General features: G+C 38.8%; 1 protein-coding gene across 1 annotated transcript in view; it reads left to right on the forward strand.

Annotated features, from left to right (window-relative positions):
• IPO11 (importin 11) overlaps window positions 1-22,954 on the forward strand; it is a 247,488-nt gene that overhangs the window by 218,875 nt on the left and 5,659 nt on the right. Inside the window, exons 28-29 of the mRNA XM_026649109.2 lie at window positions 5,949-6,044; window positions 11,197-11,281. Of these exons, the coding sequence (XP_026504894.1) occupies window positions 5,949-6,044; window positions 11,197-11,281 (181 nt within the window). The remainder of the gene's footprint in view (window positions 1-5,948; window positions 6,045-11,196; window positions 11,282-22,954) is intronic.

Consider the following 22,954-nt stretch of genomic DNA (forward strand, 5'->3'; position numbering starts at 1 on the left):
TTTTTATTGACTGAAATCAAACTATATGGAATAAGAGGTGCTTACTTTTTTATGTATTAAACTCCTACTATAGACAATATTAATTGTTTAATTTTGAAAGAAAAGTTCATTTAAACACAGTGTCCCTAGTGCTGTCTTGAATTGGCCTGCCACTTTGATTTGCCAGTACCTTTCTAGGAACAGACACTGGCTAATTTTGGAAATCCTTTATTTTGTTACATTGATTTGCAAGATGTTTCCTTGAGAATAAGACAAAAATACATTTTATATTGCCCTTGATCTTTAATGTAGGTTTGTTTTTAAACAATAGTAACCATGCATTGACTTGTTTTTTTTCAATATGTGTCTTGTATTCTAAACATTTTACACTGTTTAATTATATCATATTTGGTAAGGCTTTTAGCATAGCTGGAAAAAGAAACTTTGTTCCTTTTGTTCCATGGCTGAAAAGTCACACACGTGTTTACTGAACACTCTCATTTTCACCCACTTTTGGCAAGTGTTCTACATTCGCCTGACTCTCAACTTTGCAATACTCTACATTTTTTTAATCTTTTTACCAGGTCCTGCAATTAGAGCACAAGGAATAAAAATGATAATTTCTCTTATATGTAAATGTAATAGAAAGATCCCTTCTCCACCTCCAGAAAAGAGGAAGAAAATGATGATGAAACAAATTTATAATCCAGATTGCTTCTTTTCAGAATGTTCCTGACCAAACAATGTTACCACAAATCTCTACGCCACTCCTTGCCTCTTGCTTCCACCAGATGACAGGATCTCAGGTTCCCAATGGTCAACCTTCTCTGATATGTTTTGGAGAATCACAGATCCTTTGAAGCTTAGGTGTTCAGGTGGGCCTTCCTATGAGCTTTTCCCACCAATTTGTAAACACTGAAACCCCCCCAAAATGTGAATAAGAGAGCTACCCAGTGTAGTTTGCACTCTGGCCACTTAAGATAATCCATTCAAGGGACTCCTGAACAGGTGGATCACAGTTGGCCATTTCCTGTCCTGCAGAACTGTGCTTTCCATAGACCAGCCCTTGTTGATATAGATCCCAAAACCCCAACAGCGGTCCAAGAATCATGCATATTGAGAGCAGTAGAAAATATATGCCAGATGGCTTGTGCTTCTAATTGAGCGGCATATGCTCAAAGGGTATAGTCTACACCACTAGAATCCCAGAGCTATTCAAATGCAAGAACTTGTTGAAACCAGCCCTGTATGTTCTTTGCATGCTTGGGCCATGTGCCTTATATGTTATACTGTGTCCTGCTTGTTTCCCCTTTTTGCGTCCTTTTGTGTACAATTAGACTATTATACACTTCATACTGAAGTATTTGATAACTGTTTTAACACCAAATTACAAATTCATTTCCTAGAGGAAATTTTCTAGAATTGAGTGAAAGATGGGACAAAAACTTCTGATATCAAGATGGTTATTTAATGATAGATTAAATAAAGTAATATCAAAGCAGGTTTTAAAAAAAACTTTTCATGTATTCCCTATAATACTTCAGAAACAAGGACATGAAATATTCCAGTGCTAGATGCAGTGTCTCTCTTTTTCCTAGGTATGTAGTATATTTTTTCTTTTTTTTTTTTTGGATGAAAAGAGAACATTTTCACATAACTATAAGTAATCTGAAAGCTGCATTTTATCATCTTTTATAAGCAATTCTTATCCTAAATATGAAAGTAAAATGAGAAGCTGACAAGAATTAAAAAAGTAAAACTTCAATTTAAAAAACCAAGTATAGATTATTTTTACCACCACTTAAATACAGTTTTACTTTATAAGATAGAATATTTAGAAGATAATGGATAGGACTGAGGTACGCCAATGCTCACTCCCTTCAAACAGTTACGAAATTGATTATATGGAATACATCCACCTGATCCTCACAGACTACAACAGCCCTACATCTCTTGGGATTTCACAAAAATGTAGTATGGACAAGAGCCCTTAAGTTGAGTTGTAAGATCAGAAATAAACGGAACCACGTTACATTTAACCAGTTAAGGTGATGTTTAATTGGCTATAAAATAATGGTTGAAAGTTGTAGAGTGCACTGGATCTATGGCTATTTCCAACAAACTCCTGGAGGTGAGATTAATTCCACTGTCCTAATCCAGGATAGCTCTGCATCAAAGTTCTTGGATTGTGAGCAACACTTACGCTTTATCTCCAGTTCTCCAATTTAATCACACATATTCCTGAGCATCATTTTGCTGTAGGCTTAGTTTACAAACGTTGGAATTCAGTAAGTTAACACTTGAAGTTGAACATGAACAAGACTGAGGTTATGCTGGTGGATAGAGTAAAACTATCTTGAAGAGTTTGGTCTGTGGATGCAATGTTGAAGGTGCATGCCCACAATTGGGCAGTACAGTGGATAGGGTAGGAGCGCTCCTGTATTCTTCACTAATACTAAGCTCTCACATAGCAGTCTTTGCAAATAATATTTTGTACCATCTCTGGTTGGCTCAGGGCTGGTCTATACTTAGCCGCTAGTTCGGCGGCTGGGGATCGAACTTCCGGGTTCGATTTATCGCGTCTGGTCTGAACGCGATAAATTGAACCAGGAAGTGCTCGCCGTCGACTGCGGTACTCCATCTCAACGAGAGGAGTACCACGGAGTCGACGGGGGAGCCTGCCTGCCACGTGTGGACCGCGTCTGAAGTTCGAAGTAAGGTAAGTTCGAAGTAAGGTATGTCGACTTCAGCTACGTTATTCACGTAGCTGAAGTTGCGTACCTTACTTCGACTTGGGGGGTTAGTGTAGACCAGGCTGGTGAGACTCTGTCCCATCCTGGTGAATGATGCTTTGGCCTCAGTTATTCAGACCTTTGCCCCCCCACAGCTGAACTGCACTGCAATATACCTGGGCATGAAGCCTTCGGCATTTAGGAAACTCCAGCTAATATAAAACACTGGGCCAAGTCTCCTCAGCAACAGAGGCTACTGCAAACATATCACACCTGTCCTCTGCTTTATACACTGGCTTCCCATAGAATTTCAAATCAAGTTCAAGGTCTTCATCGTTATCTTAAAGGTGCTCAATGGCTGAGGCCCAGATTATCTAAAAGATCCACCACAGCTTGAAGATAAAGTCCAAGGCTGTGAACTTTGCTCTTCTGGCACAATGGAACTTTCTACATAAGGATAGCGCTTTCTTGGGGGTGGTCCAAGACTGGAATGAACTCCCAGAGGAACTAATAACCATCACAAATCTCATTACCTTCCATTCTAAGAGCAAGGCATATTTCTTTGGCCTTGCCTTTTGTCATATAAACATATAGCTCTGTGTGTGTGTGTGTGTGTGTGTGTGTGTGTGTGTGTGTGAATATATTTTTTTTAATCCAAAGTAAAACACTCCACTGCACATAATCTTCCCCTGGGGTGGGGATGAAAGAACAAACACACAACTTATGTTAGTCACATTGCTTAATGCATTGCTGGAGGGTACTCAGATATTATGGTTAAAGGTGCAGTATAAGAACCTGTATAGAACAGAATAGTATATATACAGGCCATGTGCTGCTAAAGTGGCTTGTTGAGAGGTTGGATGCTCCAGCAGAGTCCATAGGAGCATTCTAGTGCCTTCATGAGACTAAGCATGCACTGTAGTAGAGGGATGAAAACATTATCTACTATCTGGATCAGACAAAAATGTTTCCTAAAGTATTATGTGCTCCCAATATCGCTTTTCCCAAAATAGTGAAAGTTATGAGGTCAGTTCAACAAATCCATTTTCAAGCATGAAAGGATGAAATGGGCCTTAAAATAGAACAGGAGAGTCACTACCATCAACCCATCACAATGAAGTCTAAAATACTGTTTTATAGCTGTCTTCAAAGCTAGGTACAAGGTCTTGTTTCCTTAGCTGCTTCATTCAAACTAAAACTTTAAAAAATTAAACTTTTAGTAGAGGGCTCTTCAGTCTAGCAGACAAAGACATAAAAAGATCCAATGACTGGAAGCTGAAGCTAGATAAATTCAGGCTAGATTTAAGGCACAGTTTTTTAACAGTGATGATAATTAATCACTGGGATGTTGTGGATTCTCCATCACTTGAAGTCTTTAAATCAGAATTGGATGATGCTCTAAAAGATGTGCTGGGTGAAATTCTGTGGCCTGTGTTACACAGGAAGTCAAAACTAGATCATATTGGCCTTAATGTAAAAACTACCTATTGCTGGTAAGGGTATTCATTCAAATCCAAGATTTTTCTTGAATTTAATTTCTCATATGACTGTTTGATTAAAAAATTAAATGTAAGTAATTTTGTTACTCAAGAAGGAAAGCATTTTTGGGGTAGCCACAATTTGTTCACAAGCTTATATACCATATTTTAGTACATAACCATCTTCCATAAAGACAGTGTTGATATGCCCCTGCTTTAATAGCAGATTTTAGAAGTTGTTTAAGAAAAATTGTTCTCTTTAACCTCTGAGGCTAGGATAAGAAGCAATGGGCTTAAATTGCAGCAAGGGAGGTTTAGGTAGCGCATTAGGAAAAAATTCCTAACTGTCAGGGTGGTTAAGCACTGGAATAAATTGCCCAGGGAGGTTGTAGAATCTCCATCATTGAAGATTTTAAGAGCAGGTTAGACAAACACATGTCAGGGATAGTCTAAGTAATACTTAGTCCTGCCTTGAGTGCAGTGGACTGCACTAGAAGACCTCTCTAGGTCCCTTCCAAGCGTTCGATTCTATGAAATATATGATTGCTATTAGAAACTGTGCTTGTTAGAATCAGTCCCAATATCATTCTTTCTTCCATATTTTTAATATTTCTTAGGTTTACTGTACATAGTCTTTTTTAAAAAGAACAAAATACATTCTCCCTCCTCCTTATAACAACCTTTTATGTACTTGAAAACTGTTATCATGTCCCCCCTCAGTCTTCTCTTCTCCAGACTAAACAAACCCAATTTTTTCAATCTTCCTCATAGGTCATGTTTTCTAAACCTTTAATCATTTTTGTTGCTCTTCTCTGGACTTTCTCCAATTTATCCACATTTTTCCTGAAATGTAGTGCCTAGAACTGGACACAATACTCTAGTTGAGGCCTAATCAGTGTGGAGTAGAGCAAAAGAATTACTTCTTGTGTCTTATTTACAACATTCCTGCTAATACACCTCTACCCCAATATAAAGTGACCCCGCTATAACACGAATTCGGATATAACGCGGTAAAGCAGCGCTCCAGGGGGGCGGGGCTGCGCACTCCGGCGGATCAAAGCATGTTCGATATAACGCTGTTTCACCTATAACGTGGTAAGATTTTTTTGGCTCCCGAGGACAGCGTTATATCGGGGTAGAGGTGTACATCTGACTTGTATTTAGCTTGTGATCCACTATGATCCCCAGCTCCCTTTCCAGAGTACTCCTTCCTAGGCAGTCATTTCCCATTTTGTATGTGTCTAACTGATTATTCCTTCCTAAGTGGAGTACTTTGCATTTGTTCTTATTGAATTACATCCTATTTACTTCAGACCATTTCTCCAGTTGGCGCACATCATTTTGAGTTTTAATCCTATCCTTCAAATTTAAAGATGAATTGCACTCATACAGTAATGATAAATGTTTTTCCCTTATTTAAGATATTTCAATTTTTATCCAGTTTTGTAATTGTCTACAAAGTTGTATGGTATAAGTTATTGGTAGACATATAGTGCAGTTTCATTCGTCTAAAGGGGAAAAAAAAGAAAACTCTACATTTCTAGTTAATTTGCCTTTTCGATACTTTTAGTCACTTGTTTTGCCAGTTGCTTCTTAGCTGTTTGTGTAATTTATTTTAAAAGTTTTGAAAAGTTACTTGACAATGTGTTCAGCTGAGCATTAAATAATGAAAACACTGCAATATAGGTGTGCCCTATGCTTATCAAGCAAATTTCCTGTTTAGCTAGTCCAGCTAAAACATTTTCCTGTTGTTTTCCAGTGTTATCCAAGATAAATTCTGTGGCATCATTAACATTTCTGTGGAAGGGCTGCATGATGTTATGACTGAAGATCCTGAAACAAGAACATACAAAGAGTAAGTGGAAAATCTAATTAACTTGTGTGTGCTGAATAGTACTAGCAGTTTAAGATTTGCACTCTCTCTCTCCCCCCCCCCCTGGAAAAACTGCTTTGGAGAGTTGAAACATTTGCATGTTCTGAAGAAGTCTGTTTTCACAATAGTATATTTTTTTGTATGGGGTTTCATGGGAGTATTGAAGTATGAGGAAAGTATTGTAATCTTGTAACAAGCTTGAAGTAGGAGTAGACTAAATTAGACTTTGGCTAATAACTTCATCTGCCACATGGTTTTACAAATTGTGTGTGATTTGTAAGACCATGTGGTAGGTAAATGTATGAGGCAATGTCTAATTTGTAAGGCTGTTGATTAATTGCAGTTAACTCATGCGATTAACTCAAAAAAATTAATCGCGATTAATCACAGTTTTAATTTCACTGTTAAACAATACACTACTAATTGAAATTTATTAAATATTTTGGATATTTTTCTACATTTTCATATAAATTGTATTCTGTGTTGTAATTGAAATCAAAGTGTATATTATTTTTTATTACAAATATTTGCACTGTAAAAATTATAAAAGAAATAGCATTTTTCAATTCACCTCATACAAGTACTGTAGTGCAATCTCTTTGTTGTGAAAGTGCAACTTACAAAAGTAGATTTTTTTTTGTTTTGTTACCTAATTGCACTCAAAAACAAAAAAAATGTAAAACTTCAGAGCCTACAAGTCCACTCAGTCCTACTTCTTGTTCAGCCAATCGCTAAGACAAACAAGTTTGTTTACATTTACAGGAGATAATGTTGCCCTCTTCTTATTTACAATGTCACCAAAAAGTGAGAACAGGCATTTGCATGGCACTTTTGTAGCTGGCATTGCAAAGTATTTACATACCAGATATGCTAAACATTCATATGCCCCTTCATATGCCCACCATTCCGGAGGACAATATTTAAATAAGTGGTATTCTATTATTTAACAGTGCGATTAATTGCGATTCATTTTTTTAAGCTCTTGACAGCCCTATTAACTTGGTCTCTTATTGTATGGCTTTTCATGAGCATGTGTGCACTTACACCCCTACATATATATTAAAGAGCATTTGGTTTATAAATTATATGTACTTCATTCAGTGTTTCTCCTAAGGTGGTATCAGTGAAACCATAAGTTTTTCAGGCTTGTTCCCAAAGCAACAAAGCTTGCCTGTTGAGACTAAAGTGTATAAAATGGACATAAAATGACCTTGAGTTATTGCTTAAAACCATGTGCTTTTGCAAAATATCCTGTTTCTAGTATTTGGGGTGAAAATCAAGACCGGATGAAATTTGGTACCCAGTTTACAGCACTGGAGAGACTGGGAGCCCATTCTACAAGAGTAACCCTTCCTCCACAGCTTGTCTACATAATAGTATCTGCATCTTAGATGTAAAAGTCTTTATTTAAATGGTCCTTATCCCTCTTCATGGGAATTACTGTGTGCTAATCTTCTACAAGCCATGTCTGATGAAGCAGTTTCTTGAGAGAGAAAGGAACGTTACTAATCAGTAACTGGAGGCTCTCAAAATATATTGTTGCTACAGATCCACATTGATTCATCCTCCTTCCTTGCTTCTTGGGAGTACTGCAGCTAGTTTAGATGAAGTAGAGAAATGAATACTTATGTGACGAGGCCTGGTTCTTGGGTCCGCAGATGGAGGCACACACATGCCCGGATGTTTAAAATATGTTAGAATGGCTGTGGAATTGCAAGGCAAGTGTGCCTCCTACAGTGTCTCTCTTCAGAGGCTATATATTGTGAGAACTCTAGTAATTGGTAAGAAATTTTCCTTCTACGGAGCACTGTGATTCAGGTGTTTTCAGACTTACAAAGGATTCCTTAACAACCTTAGAAGTACTTCTAAGTCGCAATGTATTTATGGTCAGGTAGAACCTCTGTAATTCTGAATGTGCTGCTCTGCCTAAATGCATTAAAACAACGTAAATTACAGAGGTATTTCTGAGTTTAAAAATACAAATGTAGGTGCTGCTTTCCCACATCCAATTCCTTTATGCCTTAATTCTCCTTATACGTTTACAATGAATTACAAAAATAAATAAAATAAATAAATGAACAATAGTGAAGAGTAAATCTTTTTGTTAATGGAAAAAACAAAGACTAGCAATAGCACATCAGTATAAGCAGTCATCATATTTTATTCCCCAAGCAGAGACCATATCAGCTACAAGAGAGAGAAAGCAGGATTTTACATATAAACATCTTCCTATTGACAACACTCACAAATATGTATGAGGGGAAAAAAATCTGTTCTTCAGTGTTATGGTACTAAGGATATCAAAATACAATTTATTCTAGAAAGCAAGAGTGTCATTATTGAAATTTTCTCCAGCATGTTTATCTTCTGTCAAGTTACAGGATGTCTTAGCTGAAAAATAATTTGAATTCAGTTTATAACTTTATCTTGCAAAAAATCAGTGTTGTTCAGACTCGTACATAATATACACTGTTCCTCTGTTTAATTTGGCAGCTTTAATTTAACAGGGATATTAAACAGGAAGAAGTTAAATTCCACTGTATATTTTAACCCCCTGCTGAAAAAATTAAAAAGTGTTCCCTTTGAACTACATCAAACACATCCCTGCAAGAAAAAACAGAACTTTAAAACCCAGAGATAACACATAATTTCTTCATCTCATCAGCTCCAAAATTCAATGTCAATCTGACCAAAAAAAAAAAAAAAAAACAGATATCACAATGAAAGCAGAGTGTGATGTTATAGCTGACATTGGTTCAAAATATGGATCATCCATTTTAAACAGATCCTTCTTGTACCAGTGAAGAGAGCACAGAGCTTAAGCATTATAATGCAGGAATAAAGAAGATCTTTCTATAGGAGAGGAGCGTTCCTTTAATTTCAAGCATCTCTTAGAAATAATTTAAACACATTGAGGGGGCTTTTAATTAAGTAACTCTGTCAGTATGGAAGAGAAATGTACAAAATATAAATTGATTGAATATTTTGTGTTTTCCATTGCAACACAGCATATCTGAATACCACATCAAACCGTGTAGCCTGATATCCTGTCTCTGACAATGACCAATACCAGATACTTCAGAGGAAGGTTGCAATAAACTCCGTAGTAGATAAATAAGGATAAACTGCCTGATAGGGGACATTGCTTTCTAACCACTTTGTATGTTTTTAATTGGTTTATGCCCTAAAGCAGGAGGTCTTTATATCCGGTATAAAAGAACTAGTTTTTTATCCAATGTAATGTAACTATGGATGTTCCCATTTTTCATCCAAGTGTGTAAACTTTGTGACAATGAGTTGTATAGATTAAGTATGTGCTGTGTAAAAAAAAAAGTATTTCCTTTATCAGATTTTAATATATTATTTTAAATTTCATGGAATATTCTGTGTTCCGCTCTGCTTCTCAGAGGTTCATTGTCCTGAATTAAAGTCTGTTTGTTTGTTCATGTAAAGAAGCAAGTTTACTTGCTGTACTGGTTTGTGTAAGTCACCTAAACTCCATGCTGAGGTATGAATCAAATCCAATTTCTGTTCCACTGGTTCATGAGTCATTACCAGAGCGAGCTGTTGTGTGGTTAGAACTTATTAACATTTTCAGCCTCTTCATTTTGTGTAATTTCTGAAAGTATTATTTCAGCTGTAAGTGGCAAAGTCTGATTTTGTTAACTGCCAGATGGTCCATAACACTACTACCTCCTTACTATAGGCTTTTGCAAAGAGCTCCGTGGATTTAGTTATTTTATGGTTGGAAGTTTGTTACTAGATAAGAATCTCTCTCTAATTGTCTTCCCCAGTGTTTATTACACACTAAAGGAACTGGGATAAGGATACGGTTGTATTAGTGTTTTGTCAAGGACAGTTTTTGTTCCCCCCTCCCAGAGACAGTTTATTTACTATCCCCAGTGAAAAAATACTCAAAAATCTTAGACTTCACTTATAATGCAGCCTGGAACCTTCATTGGCAACCTGGGTTTACACCACAATGGTGCAGACTCCATGGCTTATTTTAAACATAAAACAAGGGGAGCCCTTGGGTTCTGTGGTTGCTGTTCAAACACACATAAAGATCTGTGAACTAACCAGTGTCCGAACTGATGCAAGTCTTGTGATACATTTCCCAAGTATAGCGATGTCCTAAGAGAGAACAGTCTAGAAACAAAGGGAACTGACACCTTCTTCCGTAGCTCATTGAGGCACACTTGGACTGCAGCATCTTCACCACAGAGGGCTTATTACACTATTTATTGGCTCATCATAATTTTGGGATCGGAAATTTGCAGCCCCACATCCATATGTGTGCCTTTCATTTCATTTCTACCGATCTGCATCTCCTTTTGAAAATTAATTTCTTATTCACCAATTCACTTTTATTAAAGACCCTAATCACTTTTTACCATAATATAAAAAACCTCTGAGAGCCATTTTTAAAATGCATGACACATTTGTGACATGTGAAATACTGGGATTATATAGCACAGTTATTAAACTGAACCTTGAAAAACCTTAATGAAAGAATAAGTTAAACCACCCCTGAGCACAAAAGTGGGGACAACTTTAGTAGCAAGCAGCTTCAACAGTAGGCTTACTTTGCAGCCTGGGCACATGCACAGTTCTTATAAAGCAGAACCAAGCCCTAAGCATCTGAATTTTTTTAATTTTACTTCAAAACCTGACTTAAACCAGAGACTTAAATAGAAAAACATTTGAGCCCTCTCTAACCACAGTAACTTCTAAATCCATATGTCTATTTAGTGTAGCAAACATACAAACTGAAAAGGGACTTGATTTTATATATGATGTGGGAATACATGTTTTAAAAACTGGCTCAATATATTCTAGCTGAAAACAAGTTGTCTAAGCAGGTTGGCAATTTAGAAAGGACACTATTGCCTCTAACAGTGGAAGGACCCCTTTGCAATAAAATAGGTACCGCTAAACCTCTTGAGTGACATGGGATCCTTTATGTTATCTGTTGATATCCTGTTGAGGTAGCTACTGTTAAAAAGCAATGGTAGTTTTTAAATAACTTATACATATTTTTCCATTATCTTGAATACCTAGTTAGTCTGCCATTTATTTTTTGAGTATTTTAATTGTTAGTGTGAATTTACAATATGTGTATTCCTGTTCTTAGCTGCATGTTGATGTCTCATTTTGAGGAGCCCAAAGTGACAGAAGATGAGGAACCTCCTACAGAACAGGACAAAAGGAAGAAGATGGTAGGTTCTTGATATCTTTAGTTAAATGTTTAGAGTTATAATTTAATACAGTAGTCAACCGTAAGTCTTTGCCACTGGATTTGGTTCATCCATTGTTGTCATTTATAGTACGTGTTGTGACAGACCCAGACCAATGGGGTACAGGAGTCTGGTAGAGGGCAAATATACTGGTCACTGGATGAGTAGTTTTCTGTTCCCTGAGTGACCAGAGCAGGGGCTGCACTAGAGTAATCAGGAACCTGCTAGAACCAGTTAAGGCAGGCAGGCTAATTAGGACACATGGAGCTAATTAAGAAGAAGCTGCTAGAATCAATTAAGGCAGGCTAATCAGGGCACCTGGGTTTTAAAAGGAGCTCACTTCAGTTTGTGGTGCGAGTGTGAGGAGCTGGGAGCAAGAGGTGCAAGGAGCTGAGAGTGAGGGGGTGCTGCTGGAGGACTGAGGAGCACACGCGTTATCAGACACCAGGAGGAAGGTCCTGCGGTGAGAATAAGGAAGGTGTTTGGAGGAGGCCATGGGGAAGTAGCCCAGGGAGTTGTAGCTGTCATGCAGCTGTTACAGGAGGCACTATAGACAGCTGCAGTCCACAGGGCCCTGGGCTGGAACCCGGAGTAGAGGGTGGGCCCGGGTTCCCCCCAAACCTCCCAATTGACCTGGACTGTAGGTTCTTCCAGAGGAGAAGGTCTCTGGGCTGTTCCCCAACCCACATGGTGAATCTCTGAGGCAAGAAAATCCGCCAGTAAGCGCAGGACCCACCAAGATAGAGGAGGAACTTTGTCACAGCATTAAAAACTCTGATGCCAACTGAGAGGTCAGGAACCTTCAGGACAAACTGCATAGCATAGACAATTATATTTTTGCATTTTTTTCAGACTCTAAAGTCTAGTAAAGAACAAAATTGTCAGACACATAGATGAACTTAATTTGTTGGGGAATAGTCAACACGGTATTTGTAAAGGGAAATTATGCCTCACCAATCTACTAAAATTCTTTAAAGGGGTCAAAAAGCATGTGGACAGGGGGGATTGAGTGCATATAATGTATTTAGATTTTCAGAAAGCTTTTGACAAGGTCCTTCACCAAGGGCTCTTAAGCAAAGTAAACAGTCATGGGATAAGAGGGAAAGTTCTCTCATGGATTGGTAACTGGTTAAAAGATAGGAAACAAAGGGTAGGAATAAATGGTCAGTTTTAGGAATGGAGAGAGGTACATAGTGGTGTCCCCCAGGGGTCTGTACCCGGCCCAGTCCTATTTAATATCATCATAAATGATCTGGAAAAAGGGGTAAACAGTGAGGTGGCAAAATTTGCAGATGATATAAAACTACTCCAGATAGTTAAGTTCCAGGCAGACTGCGAATTGCTACAAAAGGATCTCTCAGAACTGGATGATTGGGCAACAAAATGACAGATGAAATTCAATGTTGATAAATGCAAAGTAATGCACATTGGAAAACATCATCCCATCTTTAGACCCCATCCCAATATAAAATGATGGGGTCTAAATTAGCTGTTACCACGCAAGAAAAAGATCTTGGAGTCATTGAGGATAGTTCTCTGAAAACATCCACTCAATGTGCAGCAGCAGTCAAAAAAGCAAACAGAATGTTGGGCATCATTAAGAAAGGGATAGATAATAAGACAGAAAATATCATATTCCCTCTATATAAATCCATGGTAAGCCCACATCTTGAATACTGCGTGCAGACGTGGTCATCCCATATCAAAAAAGATATACTGGAATTAGAAAAGGTTCAGAAAAGGGCAAAAAAAAAAAAAAAAAAGATTGGGGTATGGAACGGCTGCCGTATGAGGAGAGATTAATAAAACTGGGACTTTTCAGCTTGGAAAAGAGATGACTAAGGGGGGGATATGATAGAGGTCTATAAAATCATGACTGGTGTGGAGAAAGTAAAGAAGGAAGTGTTATTTACTCCTTCTCATAACACAAGAACTTGGGGCCACCAAATGAAATTAATAGGCAGCAGGTTTAAAACAAACAAAAGGAAAGTGTTTTTTCACTCAATGCACAGTCAACCTGTGGAACTCCTTGCCAGAGGATGTTGTGAAGGCCAACACTATAACAAGGTTCAAAAAAGAACTAGATAAATTCATGGAGGATAGGTTCATCAGTGGCTATTAGCTAGGATGGCCAGGATGGTGTCCCTAGCTTCTGTTTGTCAGAAGCTGGGAATGGGTGATAGAGGATGGATCACTTGATGATTACCTGTTCTGTTCATTCCCTCTGGGGTACCTGGCATTGGCCACTGTCGGAAGACAGGATCCTGGGCTAGATGGACCTTCGGTCTGACCCAGTATGGCCATTCTTATATTCTTAAAGAAATGCTGCCAAGAAGTGATGGGACTGGGGGAGAGGGAGAAAAAAATCCTTCAACATGTCTTCCAGTTTTTGCCTATGTCTCAAACAGGAACATTACTAAGGATTTCCAAACATTTAGTCTTTCTTGCAGAACAGTTGTTAGAAACTTGAAACATTTTCTATCCTGTAGAACAAAAGTGACAGTTTATATCTGTAACGATTTGTTTAATTAATATTTCATTCTTTCTTTGGTAGGAAGCCAACATCTTATATAAACATTTGACTTTCCTGTTTTTGGTATATGGTTCGCAGTTTCCTCAGGTGGTTCTTAATTTCCTTAAATTGTATGCTAATTTTAAGGAGAGCCAATTAGTGTTTTAGGTCAACTCTTTGCGTATTAATCTAGCTAAATCCAGTTTTCATTAAGACTGCAGTATCCCTAATTACAATAATCCCATTCAGCTGTTTTTAATTTTGTTTTTAATTCTAAACTTCCGTAGTGTTTTAAGTTAATTAAAACATACTAATTAAAAAAAAAAAGATAAAACAGTTTCACAATCCACAAAAATATTATCCTACTATTATCCATAGCAGATTTTTTTTATCCTTTTATGATGATAATGGTTTGGTTGCTTTAATAGAGCCAAATTCAGTAAGAATGCAATGCTTGTAAATTATTTTGAAGACCTGTTTGCAACAAAATTCTATGCTAAGTGCTCCCTTTTTTGGCAGCAGGTACCCAGACCCTGAATGGTAGTTCAGGATATATTTGCTGTTGCATAAAATAATCCACTTCTTCCCTTCCCCTTAGTCGTTGTCTTCTATTCCAAGCTTGAATTTTTGTTCTTCCACCCTAGTTTTTTTTTTCCCCTGGTAGGGTACTGATTTATAGAACCCGTCATCTGAGCTGTCATAGACCAAGCTACAGAATGACATTGTATGCCATTCACCTTTTAATTTATTTTCTGTGTCTCATTTGAGACAATGCAGACTCACTACCAACTAGGTTTTCCAAGCACTGGCATTTACAAGAAACCCATTATATTATATAGGGAGCTAGGGTAAGTTAACATATTTCTTTCAAGTAGGAAGGCAGTAGCGTGGAGAAGCAGAGGAGGGAGTCCTAGATAACAGGGAAATCCTCAGTGGTAACTGGTAATCATCCTAGCAGTCACGGTAAGTGACAAGGAGAAATCTAGGGTCTGCACTTCTGCAACTGAGCCACCGAAAGCAAATTTGCCAGTGAGAGGGAATGTAATCTCTCTCTAGTGTAATTTTGTCATTTTATTAGACAAAATATTTCTTTGCATAACGGAACATTTAGATAAAAGGACTGAATCTGCTATGCCAAAAATCATTTTTTGAAAATGACGACATGATATTAAGCATGTGCATTTCTTCTTTTGTCTGCATTGTTTTATCAGCTGACTTCTAAGAATGAATGGTAGTTCTTCAAGTGCTTGCTCATGTCAATTCCATTCTAGGTGTGTGCGCGCCCACGTGTGCCGTTGTCAGAGATTTTTGCCTTAGAGGTATTCGTAGAGCCAGCTGTGGCACCACGTCGAGTGCCGCACTTGTGCGTCAGTATATCAGGTGCCACCAGCCCTGTGCTCTCTCCATTCCTTCTTACCGCCTGTGGTGGTTAGTCGGTGCGCTTATCTTTTCATAGCAAGGGCTGGTGGTTTCATCTCTCCTGACTTTGAGCCTTAGGACCTTGTAAATAGTTGCTTAAAGTAGTTAGCGTTAAGTAGTTGTTAAGTGTAGTTAGGAGTTAGAAGTTAGATTCCCAGCGGGGACTTTGCCCCAGGTATGCCGGTAATGCATTGCCCCCTTCACACCATTCATCTGCTGCCGCCTCAGAGCAACAGCTGGCAGCACCACCAGCACCGGACTCGGTCCATGAGACCTTGCTCAGAGGTCAGGGTAGAGGAGACAGTGCCCACCCCAAAACCCCCCACCTTCAACAGGGGATGATGCCCTGGAGCCTATCCCAGCGGTACAGTTGTTGTCCTCGTCCCCGGACGAGGCGGTCGTAGGACCCTTGAGGGCCAGTCCGCTGGACGATTTTAAGGAACGCCAGGCCCTGCTTTGACAGGTGGCTGAGAATTTGGGCCTATTGGTGGAGGAGATGGCTGAGCAGGCGGACACCTTATTCAATGTCCTCTCAGCCTCTACCCCAGCACGTGTTGCACTAACAGTGCATGACGGGGTCCTGAAAATTGCCAAAGCCCTCTGGCAAAGCCCGTCATCCATCCTGCCCACCTCCAAAAGGGCCGAAAAGAAGTACTCTGTCCTGCCAGAGGGTTCGAGTACCTTTATACCCGCCCACCTCCAGACTCGGTGGTTGTCTCTGCGGCCAGCAAAAAGGACACGCGTGGGCAATCTAGTTCAACTTCCAAAAATAGAGAGGTCAAAAGACTGGACCTTTTTGGGAGAAAAATGTATTCAACAGCCAGGCTGCAATTCCGGATGGCGAACCATCAGGCCTTCTTGGCAGGTACAATTTTAACTTATGGGACTCCCTCTATAAATTCAAGGAGTTCCTCCCTCAGGATCTAGCCCAGGAATTTGGCACTCTGGTGGAGGAGGGCACTACGGCAGCTAGGTGCTCTCTCCAGATGACATGGGACGCAGTGGACTCGGTGGCCAGGGTGGTCACATCGGCAGTGGTCATGAGGCGCAGCTCCTGGCTTCAGACCACCAGCCTGTCCCAAGAGCTGCAGACCTCTATCCAGGACCTCCCATTCAATGGGAACCGTTTCTTTTTGAACCAGACTGATGCAAGGCTGCATGGGTTAAAGTACACTTAGGCCACCCTTCGCTCGCAGGGCATGCATACGCCCCAGTCTGCATGGAAGCAGTTCTGGCCGCCCCTGCCACCAAAGCCTTGACAGCCTCGTGAAGGGGTCAGCACGAAGAAGGTGAGAGAGAGACAAGCTTGTGAGTCACCTAGAATGGAATCGACATGAGCAAGCACTCGAAGAAGAAAAAATGGTTACCTACCTTTTTGTAACAGTTCTTCAAGATATGTTGCTCATGTCCATTCCGTTACCTGCCCTCCTGCCCCTCTGTCGGGGTTATCACCAAGAAGGAACTTAGAAGGCGTAGGGCTGGCGGCGCTTGATATATCGACACATGAATGCGGCACTCAAGGTGGTGCCAGAGCTGGCCCTATGGATACCGCTAAGGCAAAAATCTCCAACGACTGCACACGTGGGCGCACGCACACCTAGAATGGAATGGACATGAGCAACACATCTTGAAGAACAACAGTTATGAAAGGTAGGTAACCGTTTTTTACTTTTGCATGATTGACAGTGCAACCTGTCAGAAATCTACTGCATTCTTTTTTCATGCATTATGGAGAGATTACTTTATTTGTAAATGTAGTTTTAGGAAGAGGATTGCAAGTTAGTTACTAGACTGTTATTCTCACTATATTTAAGAGTGTTTCAGTACAGCAGTTAAGTTTTTCTCAAGTACATCATGCTCCATTAATTGTAAATCTAGAGCCAGACTCTCAGATGCACTTAATCCATCTGGCAGTAAATGGTCTCTAATCAAACAGTAGTCCCATGACCCATGAGATGTTGGGAACACAATGGAAAAAGTCTCTGTAAAGTGAAGGTTCAATAATATTTTTTGGTCAGTTAAGGATTATTTAATTTCAACGCCACTGAGGTTTTATCCTGGAATAAAATGTTAATTCACTGCTGTATAATTTTAGAGATGGATTTCTTCTAATAATGAATATCACAACATAACTGAAACATTTTTAAAGTGACATAACAGCGTGCACCGCATACTAGATAGAGATTGAGCATGCTTAACTTTATATTGAAGTAAATTATTTTTTGGTTGAAGTTAGACTGTACTTTCATATGGGTATGTATTTGGGACTTTTTTTTATTCTCTTGCCTAATATTTCTTATAATCTGGTGAGAAAATAACTATATATATAAACTATGAGAAACGGTACTTCTTGTTCACTGCTTATAATTGAAAAAAAGTTAACCACAGTGATTATAAAGAGACTACAAAAACAACAAGGAGTCTGGTGGCATCTTAAAGACTAACAGATTTATTTGGGCATGAGCTTTCGTGAGTAAAAACCTCACTTCTTCGGATGCATAGAGTGAAAGTTACAGATGCAGGCATTATATACTGACACGTGGAGCTCCATGTGTCAGTATATAATGCCTGCATCTGTAACTTTCACTCTATGCATCCGAAGAAGTGAGGTTTTTACTCACGAAAGCTCATGCCCAAATAAATCTGTTAGTCTTTAAGGTGCCACCAGACTCCTTGTTGTTTTTGTAGATACAGACTAACACGGCTACCCCCTGATATATAAAGAGACTATTGATTTGTCTCTCTTATTATATTGTAAATCTAACTCTGAGGATTAGGCTGCATATTACTCATCCCTGCCTGCTCTTGAATTAAAGGATCTGTCTGATCCTTTCCCGTGAGATAAGTTTGTCCCTGTGGATGTCATGCAATGCCATTTTTCTGATGAGACTGTAGATAGCTAAATATACTTAAAGGAAAACAGAATCCAGTTTGCATAGGCATGTTGGCTGAAAGTTTGTAAAATAAAAAGCCTTTCTCACAATAAATAACCCATAAAAGATTTTTTTCAACAGAATTTTTTTTTATTTTCTAGCTTCCTTGTTACAGCCATCTTGCTGAAAAATGATTTTTATTGGGATTTTTTTGTACATAATATAGTGCATCACACATAAATATAGATTTATAATGAGTATACAGAAATCAATAAGAAAAAATATTGGTACAGTATTAATTATAAATAGCTTTATTTGTTTTTTCTTTATTAGGTTGTTTACAATACAATGCACACAGTAAAATATTGTTTCCCATACAGTGCAACAGTATTGTTGATAGCATGAGAACAATTTGGTGTTAATCAACAAAACTGTGGATTATTTCTCTTAAACATCTCCAAGGTTCTACTGGCATTGAACCCTCATTGCTTAAGCTTAAAAAAAAAACCAGGAATTTAATCTCTTTTCAAGCTTAAAGCCACATTAACCTCTCTCCCTGTGTGCTGCAAGTTCTGTGCTAGGTCTCTAAGAGGCTCAGTCCAGAACGTCTGTCTCTGCTCATTGGGACAGAGACTTCTGTATTCTATACTTCTATATTTGTACAGCACCCAATCCTGATCATGACCTCTGGATGCTATCATAATATAAATAACTGGGAAATGAGAGCTATACCAGAATCAGTGACTTTATCCCAGTGCACACTTCTGAGTCAGTTCTGACCTCACAGTGGTGGCATCATAATAAATTAGTAACTGCTTTGAGGTACTTAGATACTACATTGATGGTAGCCTGATAAATACCTAGACAAAGAGAACTTGTTTCAACATTCAAAGTACTATTTACCAGCCTGTTAGAAAGCTATGCAGCAGTGTTTCATATGCCAACTACAATGGTATCTGCTTTATTGGGACACCTTTGCTGAGTCTGTCATCGTGATTAAGCAGCTGTTCTGATTATCTTTTTTTCATAAACAGTCTGAAAAGCTTTATAATGAAGGAGAACACTGAACTGAATTAAAAAGGCTGATACTGAACTGATATTCAATACATTTCTTCTTTTAATCCTTCGTTGGCCATTTCTGAATTAGAAGGCTAAACACTTCAAATGTAAATATTACTTAACCCCTTGACACTGACTGAATCCTCATTGAGCAGAATTTTTGCTAATGCTGTCCCAATTAAGCAACAATCAAGCCATACACTATAATTAGACTAGTTCAATTTTCAGGAAAATGTCTCACTAAAGTTGCTGTCCTTATTAAGCATATGCTAATTCAATGTAGTAGACCAATTATAATAATAATAATAATAATAATATGTATTTCTGTAAGGCCTACCTCATGAAGATCTCCAAACACAACACATGTTAGATAGAATTAAGTAGTAGTATTCCCCATATTTATCCCCATGTGGGAAATGAGGCACAGAAATTAAGTGCCCAGGGTTACACAGGAGGTCTGTGGAAGAACTAGAAATGGAAACCAGTTACTCGATCTGAATTACATGTCAATTTTATTTTTCCCATACGGAGTTTTCCTGATTCATGTACAGAGGAAGATAATGAATCTTGTCAGGTGTATATACATTACCAAGCTTATCATAGGATCATGTAGAAAAGTTTTCATTCATATAATGCAATACATTCAACAAAATCACAACACAAAATTTAAACAAAGATCCCTAACTAAAGGTCAATTTCAATACAAACTTTAAAAAAAAATTCTTGATACAAAATCACAATATTTTAGAAGACGGTGCAGTTTAAAAATATGCAAATTGTTCAAATCTGTCAGTTTGCTATACAAAATATTAAAATGCTTTACAAAAATAATAAGTGCCTTTCATATAACTGTCATCTGAACAGAGACCTGTAAGGAACAACGCATTCACACTTTACCATGTACGGTAACTGGTAACGTATTAATAGTATCTAAGCTCTCTAGGCAATAATGAGCAACAGAGGGTCCTGTGGCACCTTTAAGACTAACAGAAGTATCGGAGCATAAGCTTTCGTGGGTGACCCATGAAAGTTTATGCTCCAATACTTCTGTTAGTCTTAAAGGTGCCACAGGACCCTCTGTTGCTTTTTTACAGATTCAGACTAACACGGCTACCCCTCTGATACTAGGCAATAATGAGAAATTATCAGTTATTCTGTCAGAGACATTGGTTAAACTAATCTTAGCATTCTTGTAATTTTAAATTTCTCATCCAAAGATTCCTAGCAGCTGAGTTATTGGTGGGTCTCCTACAGATTGGCCTACTTTAGCTGCCTTACATCCCAGGGAAAGTTGAATCTTTAAATTAAGCTTCACTGGTATATCAGACATCCAGGTGAGCACAATTCATGTGCCTGAAGCTGACATGGAGGTAAGCAAACGTAATACCGGGGTTGCTAACAATTTAATTCAGCTTAAAAAAAGGGTCCTGATTTTGTAAAGATATTCAGTTCAGAATAACCAATCAAAGGGAGGGAGCATTTCAAAGAAGATATGATGACATAAGTGCAGAATATCTGAGGAAGACTTGATTGCTAAGAATGCAGTTTATCACTCAACGTGCCTTTCTTCCTACTTCAGTAAAACAAATCGTAAAGCAAAACCATCTAGTTACACTGCAACAATACATTCACCTGATGACATTGCATTTTATCAGGTGATGGAAGAACTAGACAATGGTCTTATGTACAACAAGGCTAGTCTCCTGTCCAAGCTGCTACAAAGATATAAAGCCCTACTTCCCTCAGATGTAGAAAATGCAAGCTATTCCAGTAGCAAATTACAGGCAAAATTAGGAAGACTTTATGTTCTGCAATTTCATTCCATGCACAGCATGGACAAAGCAAGTCTACCCTTGTTCTATGCAGTGCAATAACATTAACTGATGCTATCCAAGCTGCTAGTAATCTGAAACAGGAATTTAAATTCACCCACATTTTGTGACTGTTCTTCTGGCGAGTGAGCCTGATGAGAAGCTTTCAAATGAACAAGTGGTTTTATATAATTCCACTTCAATCCTTCGCTCTGAAATAGCCAGAAGGAAAGACTCGGTATTATCCAAAGCCAGGTGATTGTAGTTTACAGAGGTCAGCTACTTTTGTGCCCCACTTGGAGCAGGAGTTTGTCCTTTGGTTGATAGATAAAGAGGCATATAATTTGGCTAGCAATGAGTATAATCGTTCAGAAGACATTCAGATTGTGGAGTACATAGTATTTAACTGTTCCAAAATCATGACACCACTGCACGTAAGCCTTGCCTCACAGCTACACCATGAGTTTGGATCTTGCAATTTAATAGAGATATACTACACCTTCATGGATTTTTTTTTATCAGTGATGATGAGCTGAGGTGGTTAATCACTAGTGCTTTAAAAACTGAAGTAGAAAGACTCAAGGGAGATTTGTTAATTCCAAATTGAATTATAGCACTTGTGCTGATGGAAATCTCATCCATAAAGAAGGTGATAATATAGACATCACTACAGAGACTGGTAATATAATAAACACCTTCCATTCATTGTCTAGAATGGTAATTCAAGAACAGTCTGCAAATAGTCCAGCATCACAAGAAATATCATGGAAGCTGGGAAGGAAGTCACCTACTCTTCCTGGGCAACCAAAGTCTTTTATACAGTGTGCAGCATTTGAGAAACCTAGAACATGTCCAGAACCAACTCACCATGAAAAAGTACTTGAGAAAATAAACTCCTGTCACCTACAAATAAACACCATCTGAGCTCGCTCTTGGTAACTTTTAACACTACTACCTCATGATGTCCTACCAATACCAAATGATGATGATATTGTTCACATTCAAGTGATTCCATTTTGGTTTGATTTAAAGCACAAGCTTGCAACAAAGAATAGCACCTACACAGCAGTTGCATATGCACTTTTTGTGGATGTCCAACCAGCTGACATGGCCACAGTCTATGCCAGAATGCTGAAATGTAAGGAAATAGCAGCAGCTGTTGCAGCTCTATGCTTTTGCTCAGCAAATGAAATGGGCTCCCCCAAATGAACTTGATACCAGTGTGATTTGTCAGGGTGCTTTTCACCCAGACAAATCACATTGCTAGTCCTTCTTATTGAATCTGAGGTGTATGCAGCTCGTACTCGAGATCAAATGCTTGCTGGTAAGTCATTCGCCTTCTCTACATAGCTTGAATCTAGTATTTGAGGCCCTGAGTGCTCTGAAACTTTATTCATTTGTTAAATGGTGTGAGCAGGGAGGAAGTGCTCATGTAGTTCCAGCATTTGTCTGGGAAGTGTTGGCTGACTCAAAAGGTGTTTGAGTCTGAAGACACTGAATCCTTACAACAAGTCATTAAAGAGCTTGATGATGCTGTAACATATGCTACCACTGCTGGAGGAATTTCAGACACAAGGATATGCCCAGTCTCCTACATTCAAGTTCTGGGATCATTTTCTCCAGGTTATGCAGATGCTAATTCTAAATGTCCATGCAGAGTGAGAGGGTGATAAGAAACTTCACCTGCAGACACAACATGCCATGCTTCCATACTTCAGACAGGCCCAGCTATGCCAGGTAGATACCTAGGCTGACCAGACATCCCATTTTTAAAGGGATAGTCCCATATTTAAGCCCTCCTGCAGGTGTCCTGACTTTTTTTCTTAAAAACAGACAAATTGTCCCATATTTTCTGTCTCTCCTTCCCCCCTCCTCCCCCATCAGTACTGGCGGGTCCTGCTGCTGGCCGGATCCCTGCTTGCCAGCTGCCCGCCCACCAGTGGTGAGTGGGATGGGGTCCAGTCCAATGATGGGGGTGGGT

The sequence above is a fragment of the Terrapene carolina genome, unplaced genomic scaffold (genome assembly GCF_002925995.2).
Source record: "Terrapene carolina triunguis isolate 2854851 unplaced genomic scaffold, T_m_triunguis-2.0 Scaffold69, whole genome shotgun sequence".
NCBI classification, from domain to species: Eukaryota; Metazoa; Chordata; order Testudines; family Emydidae; genus Terrapene; species Terrapene triunguis.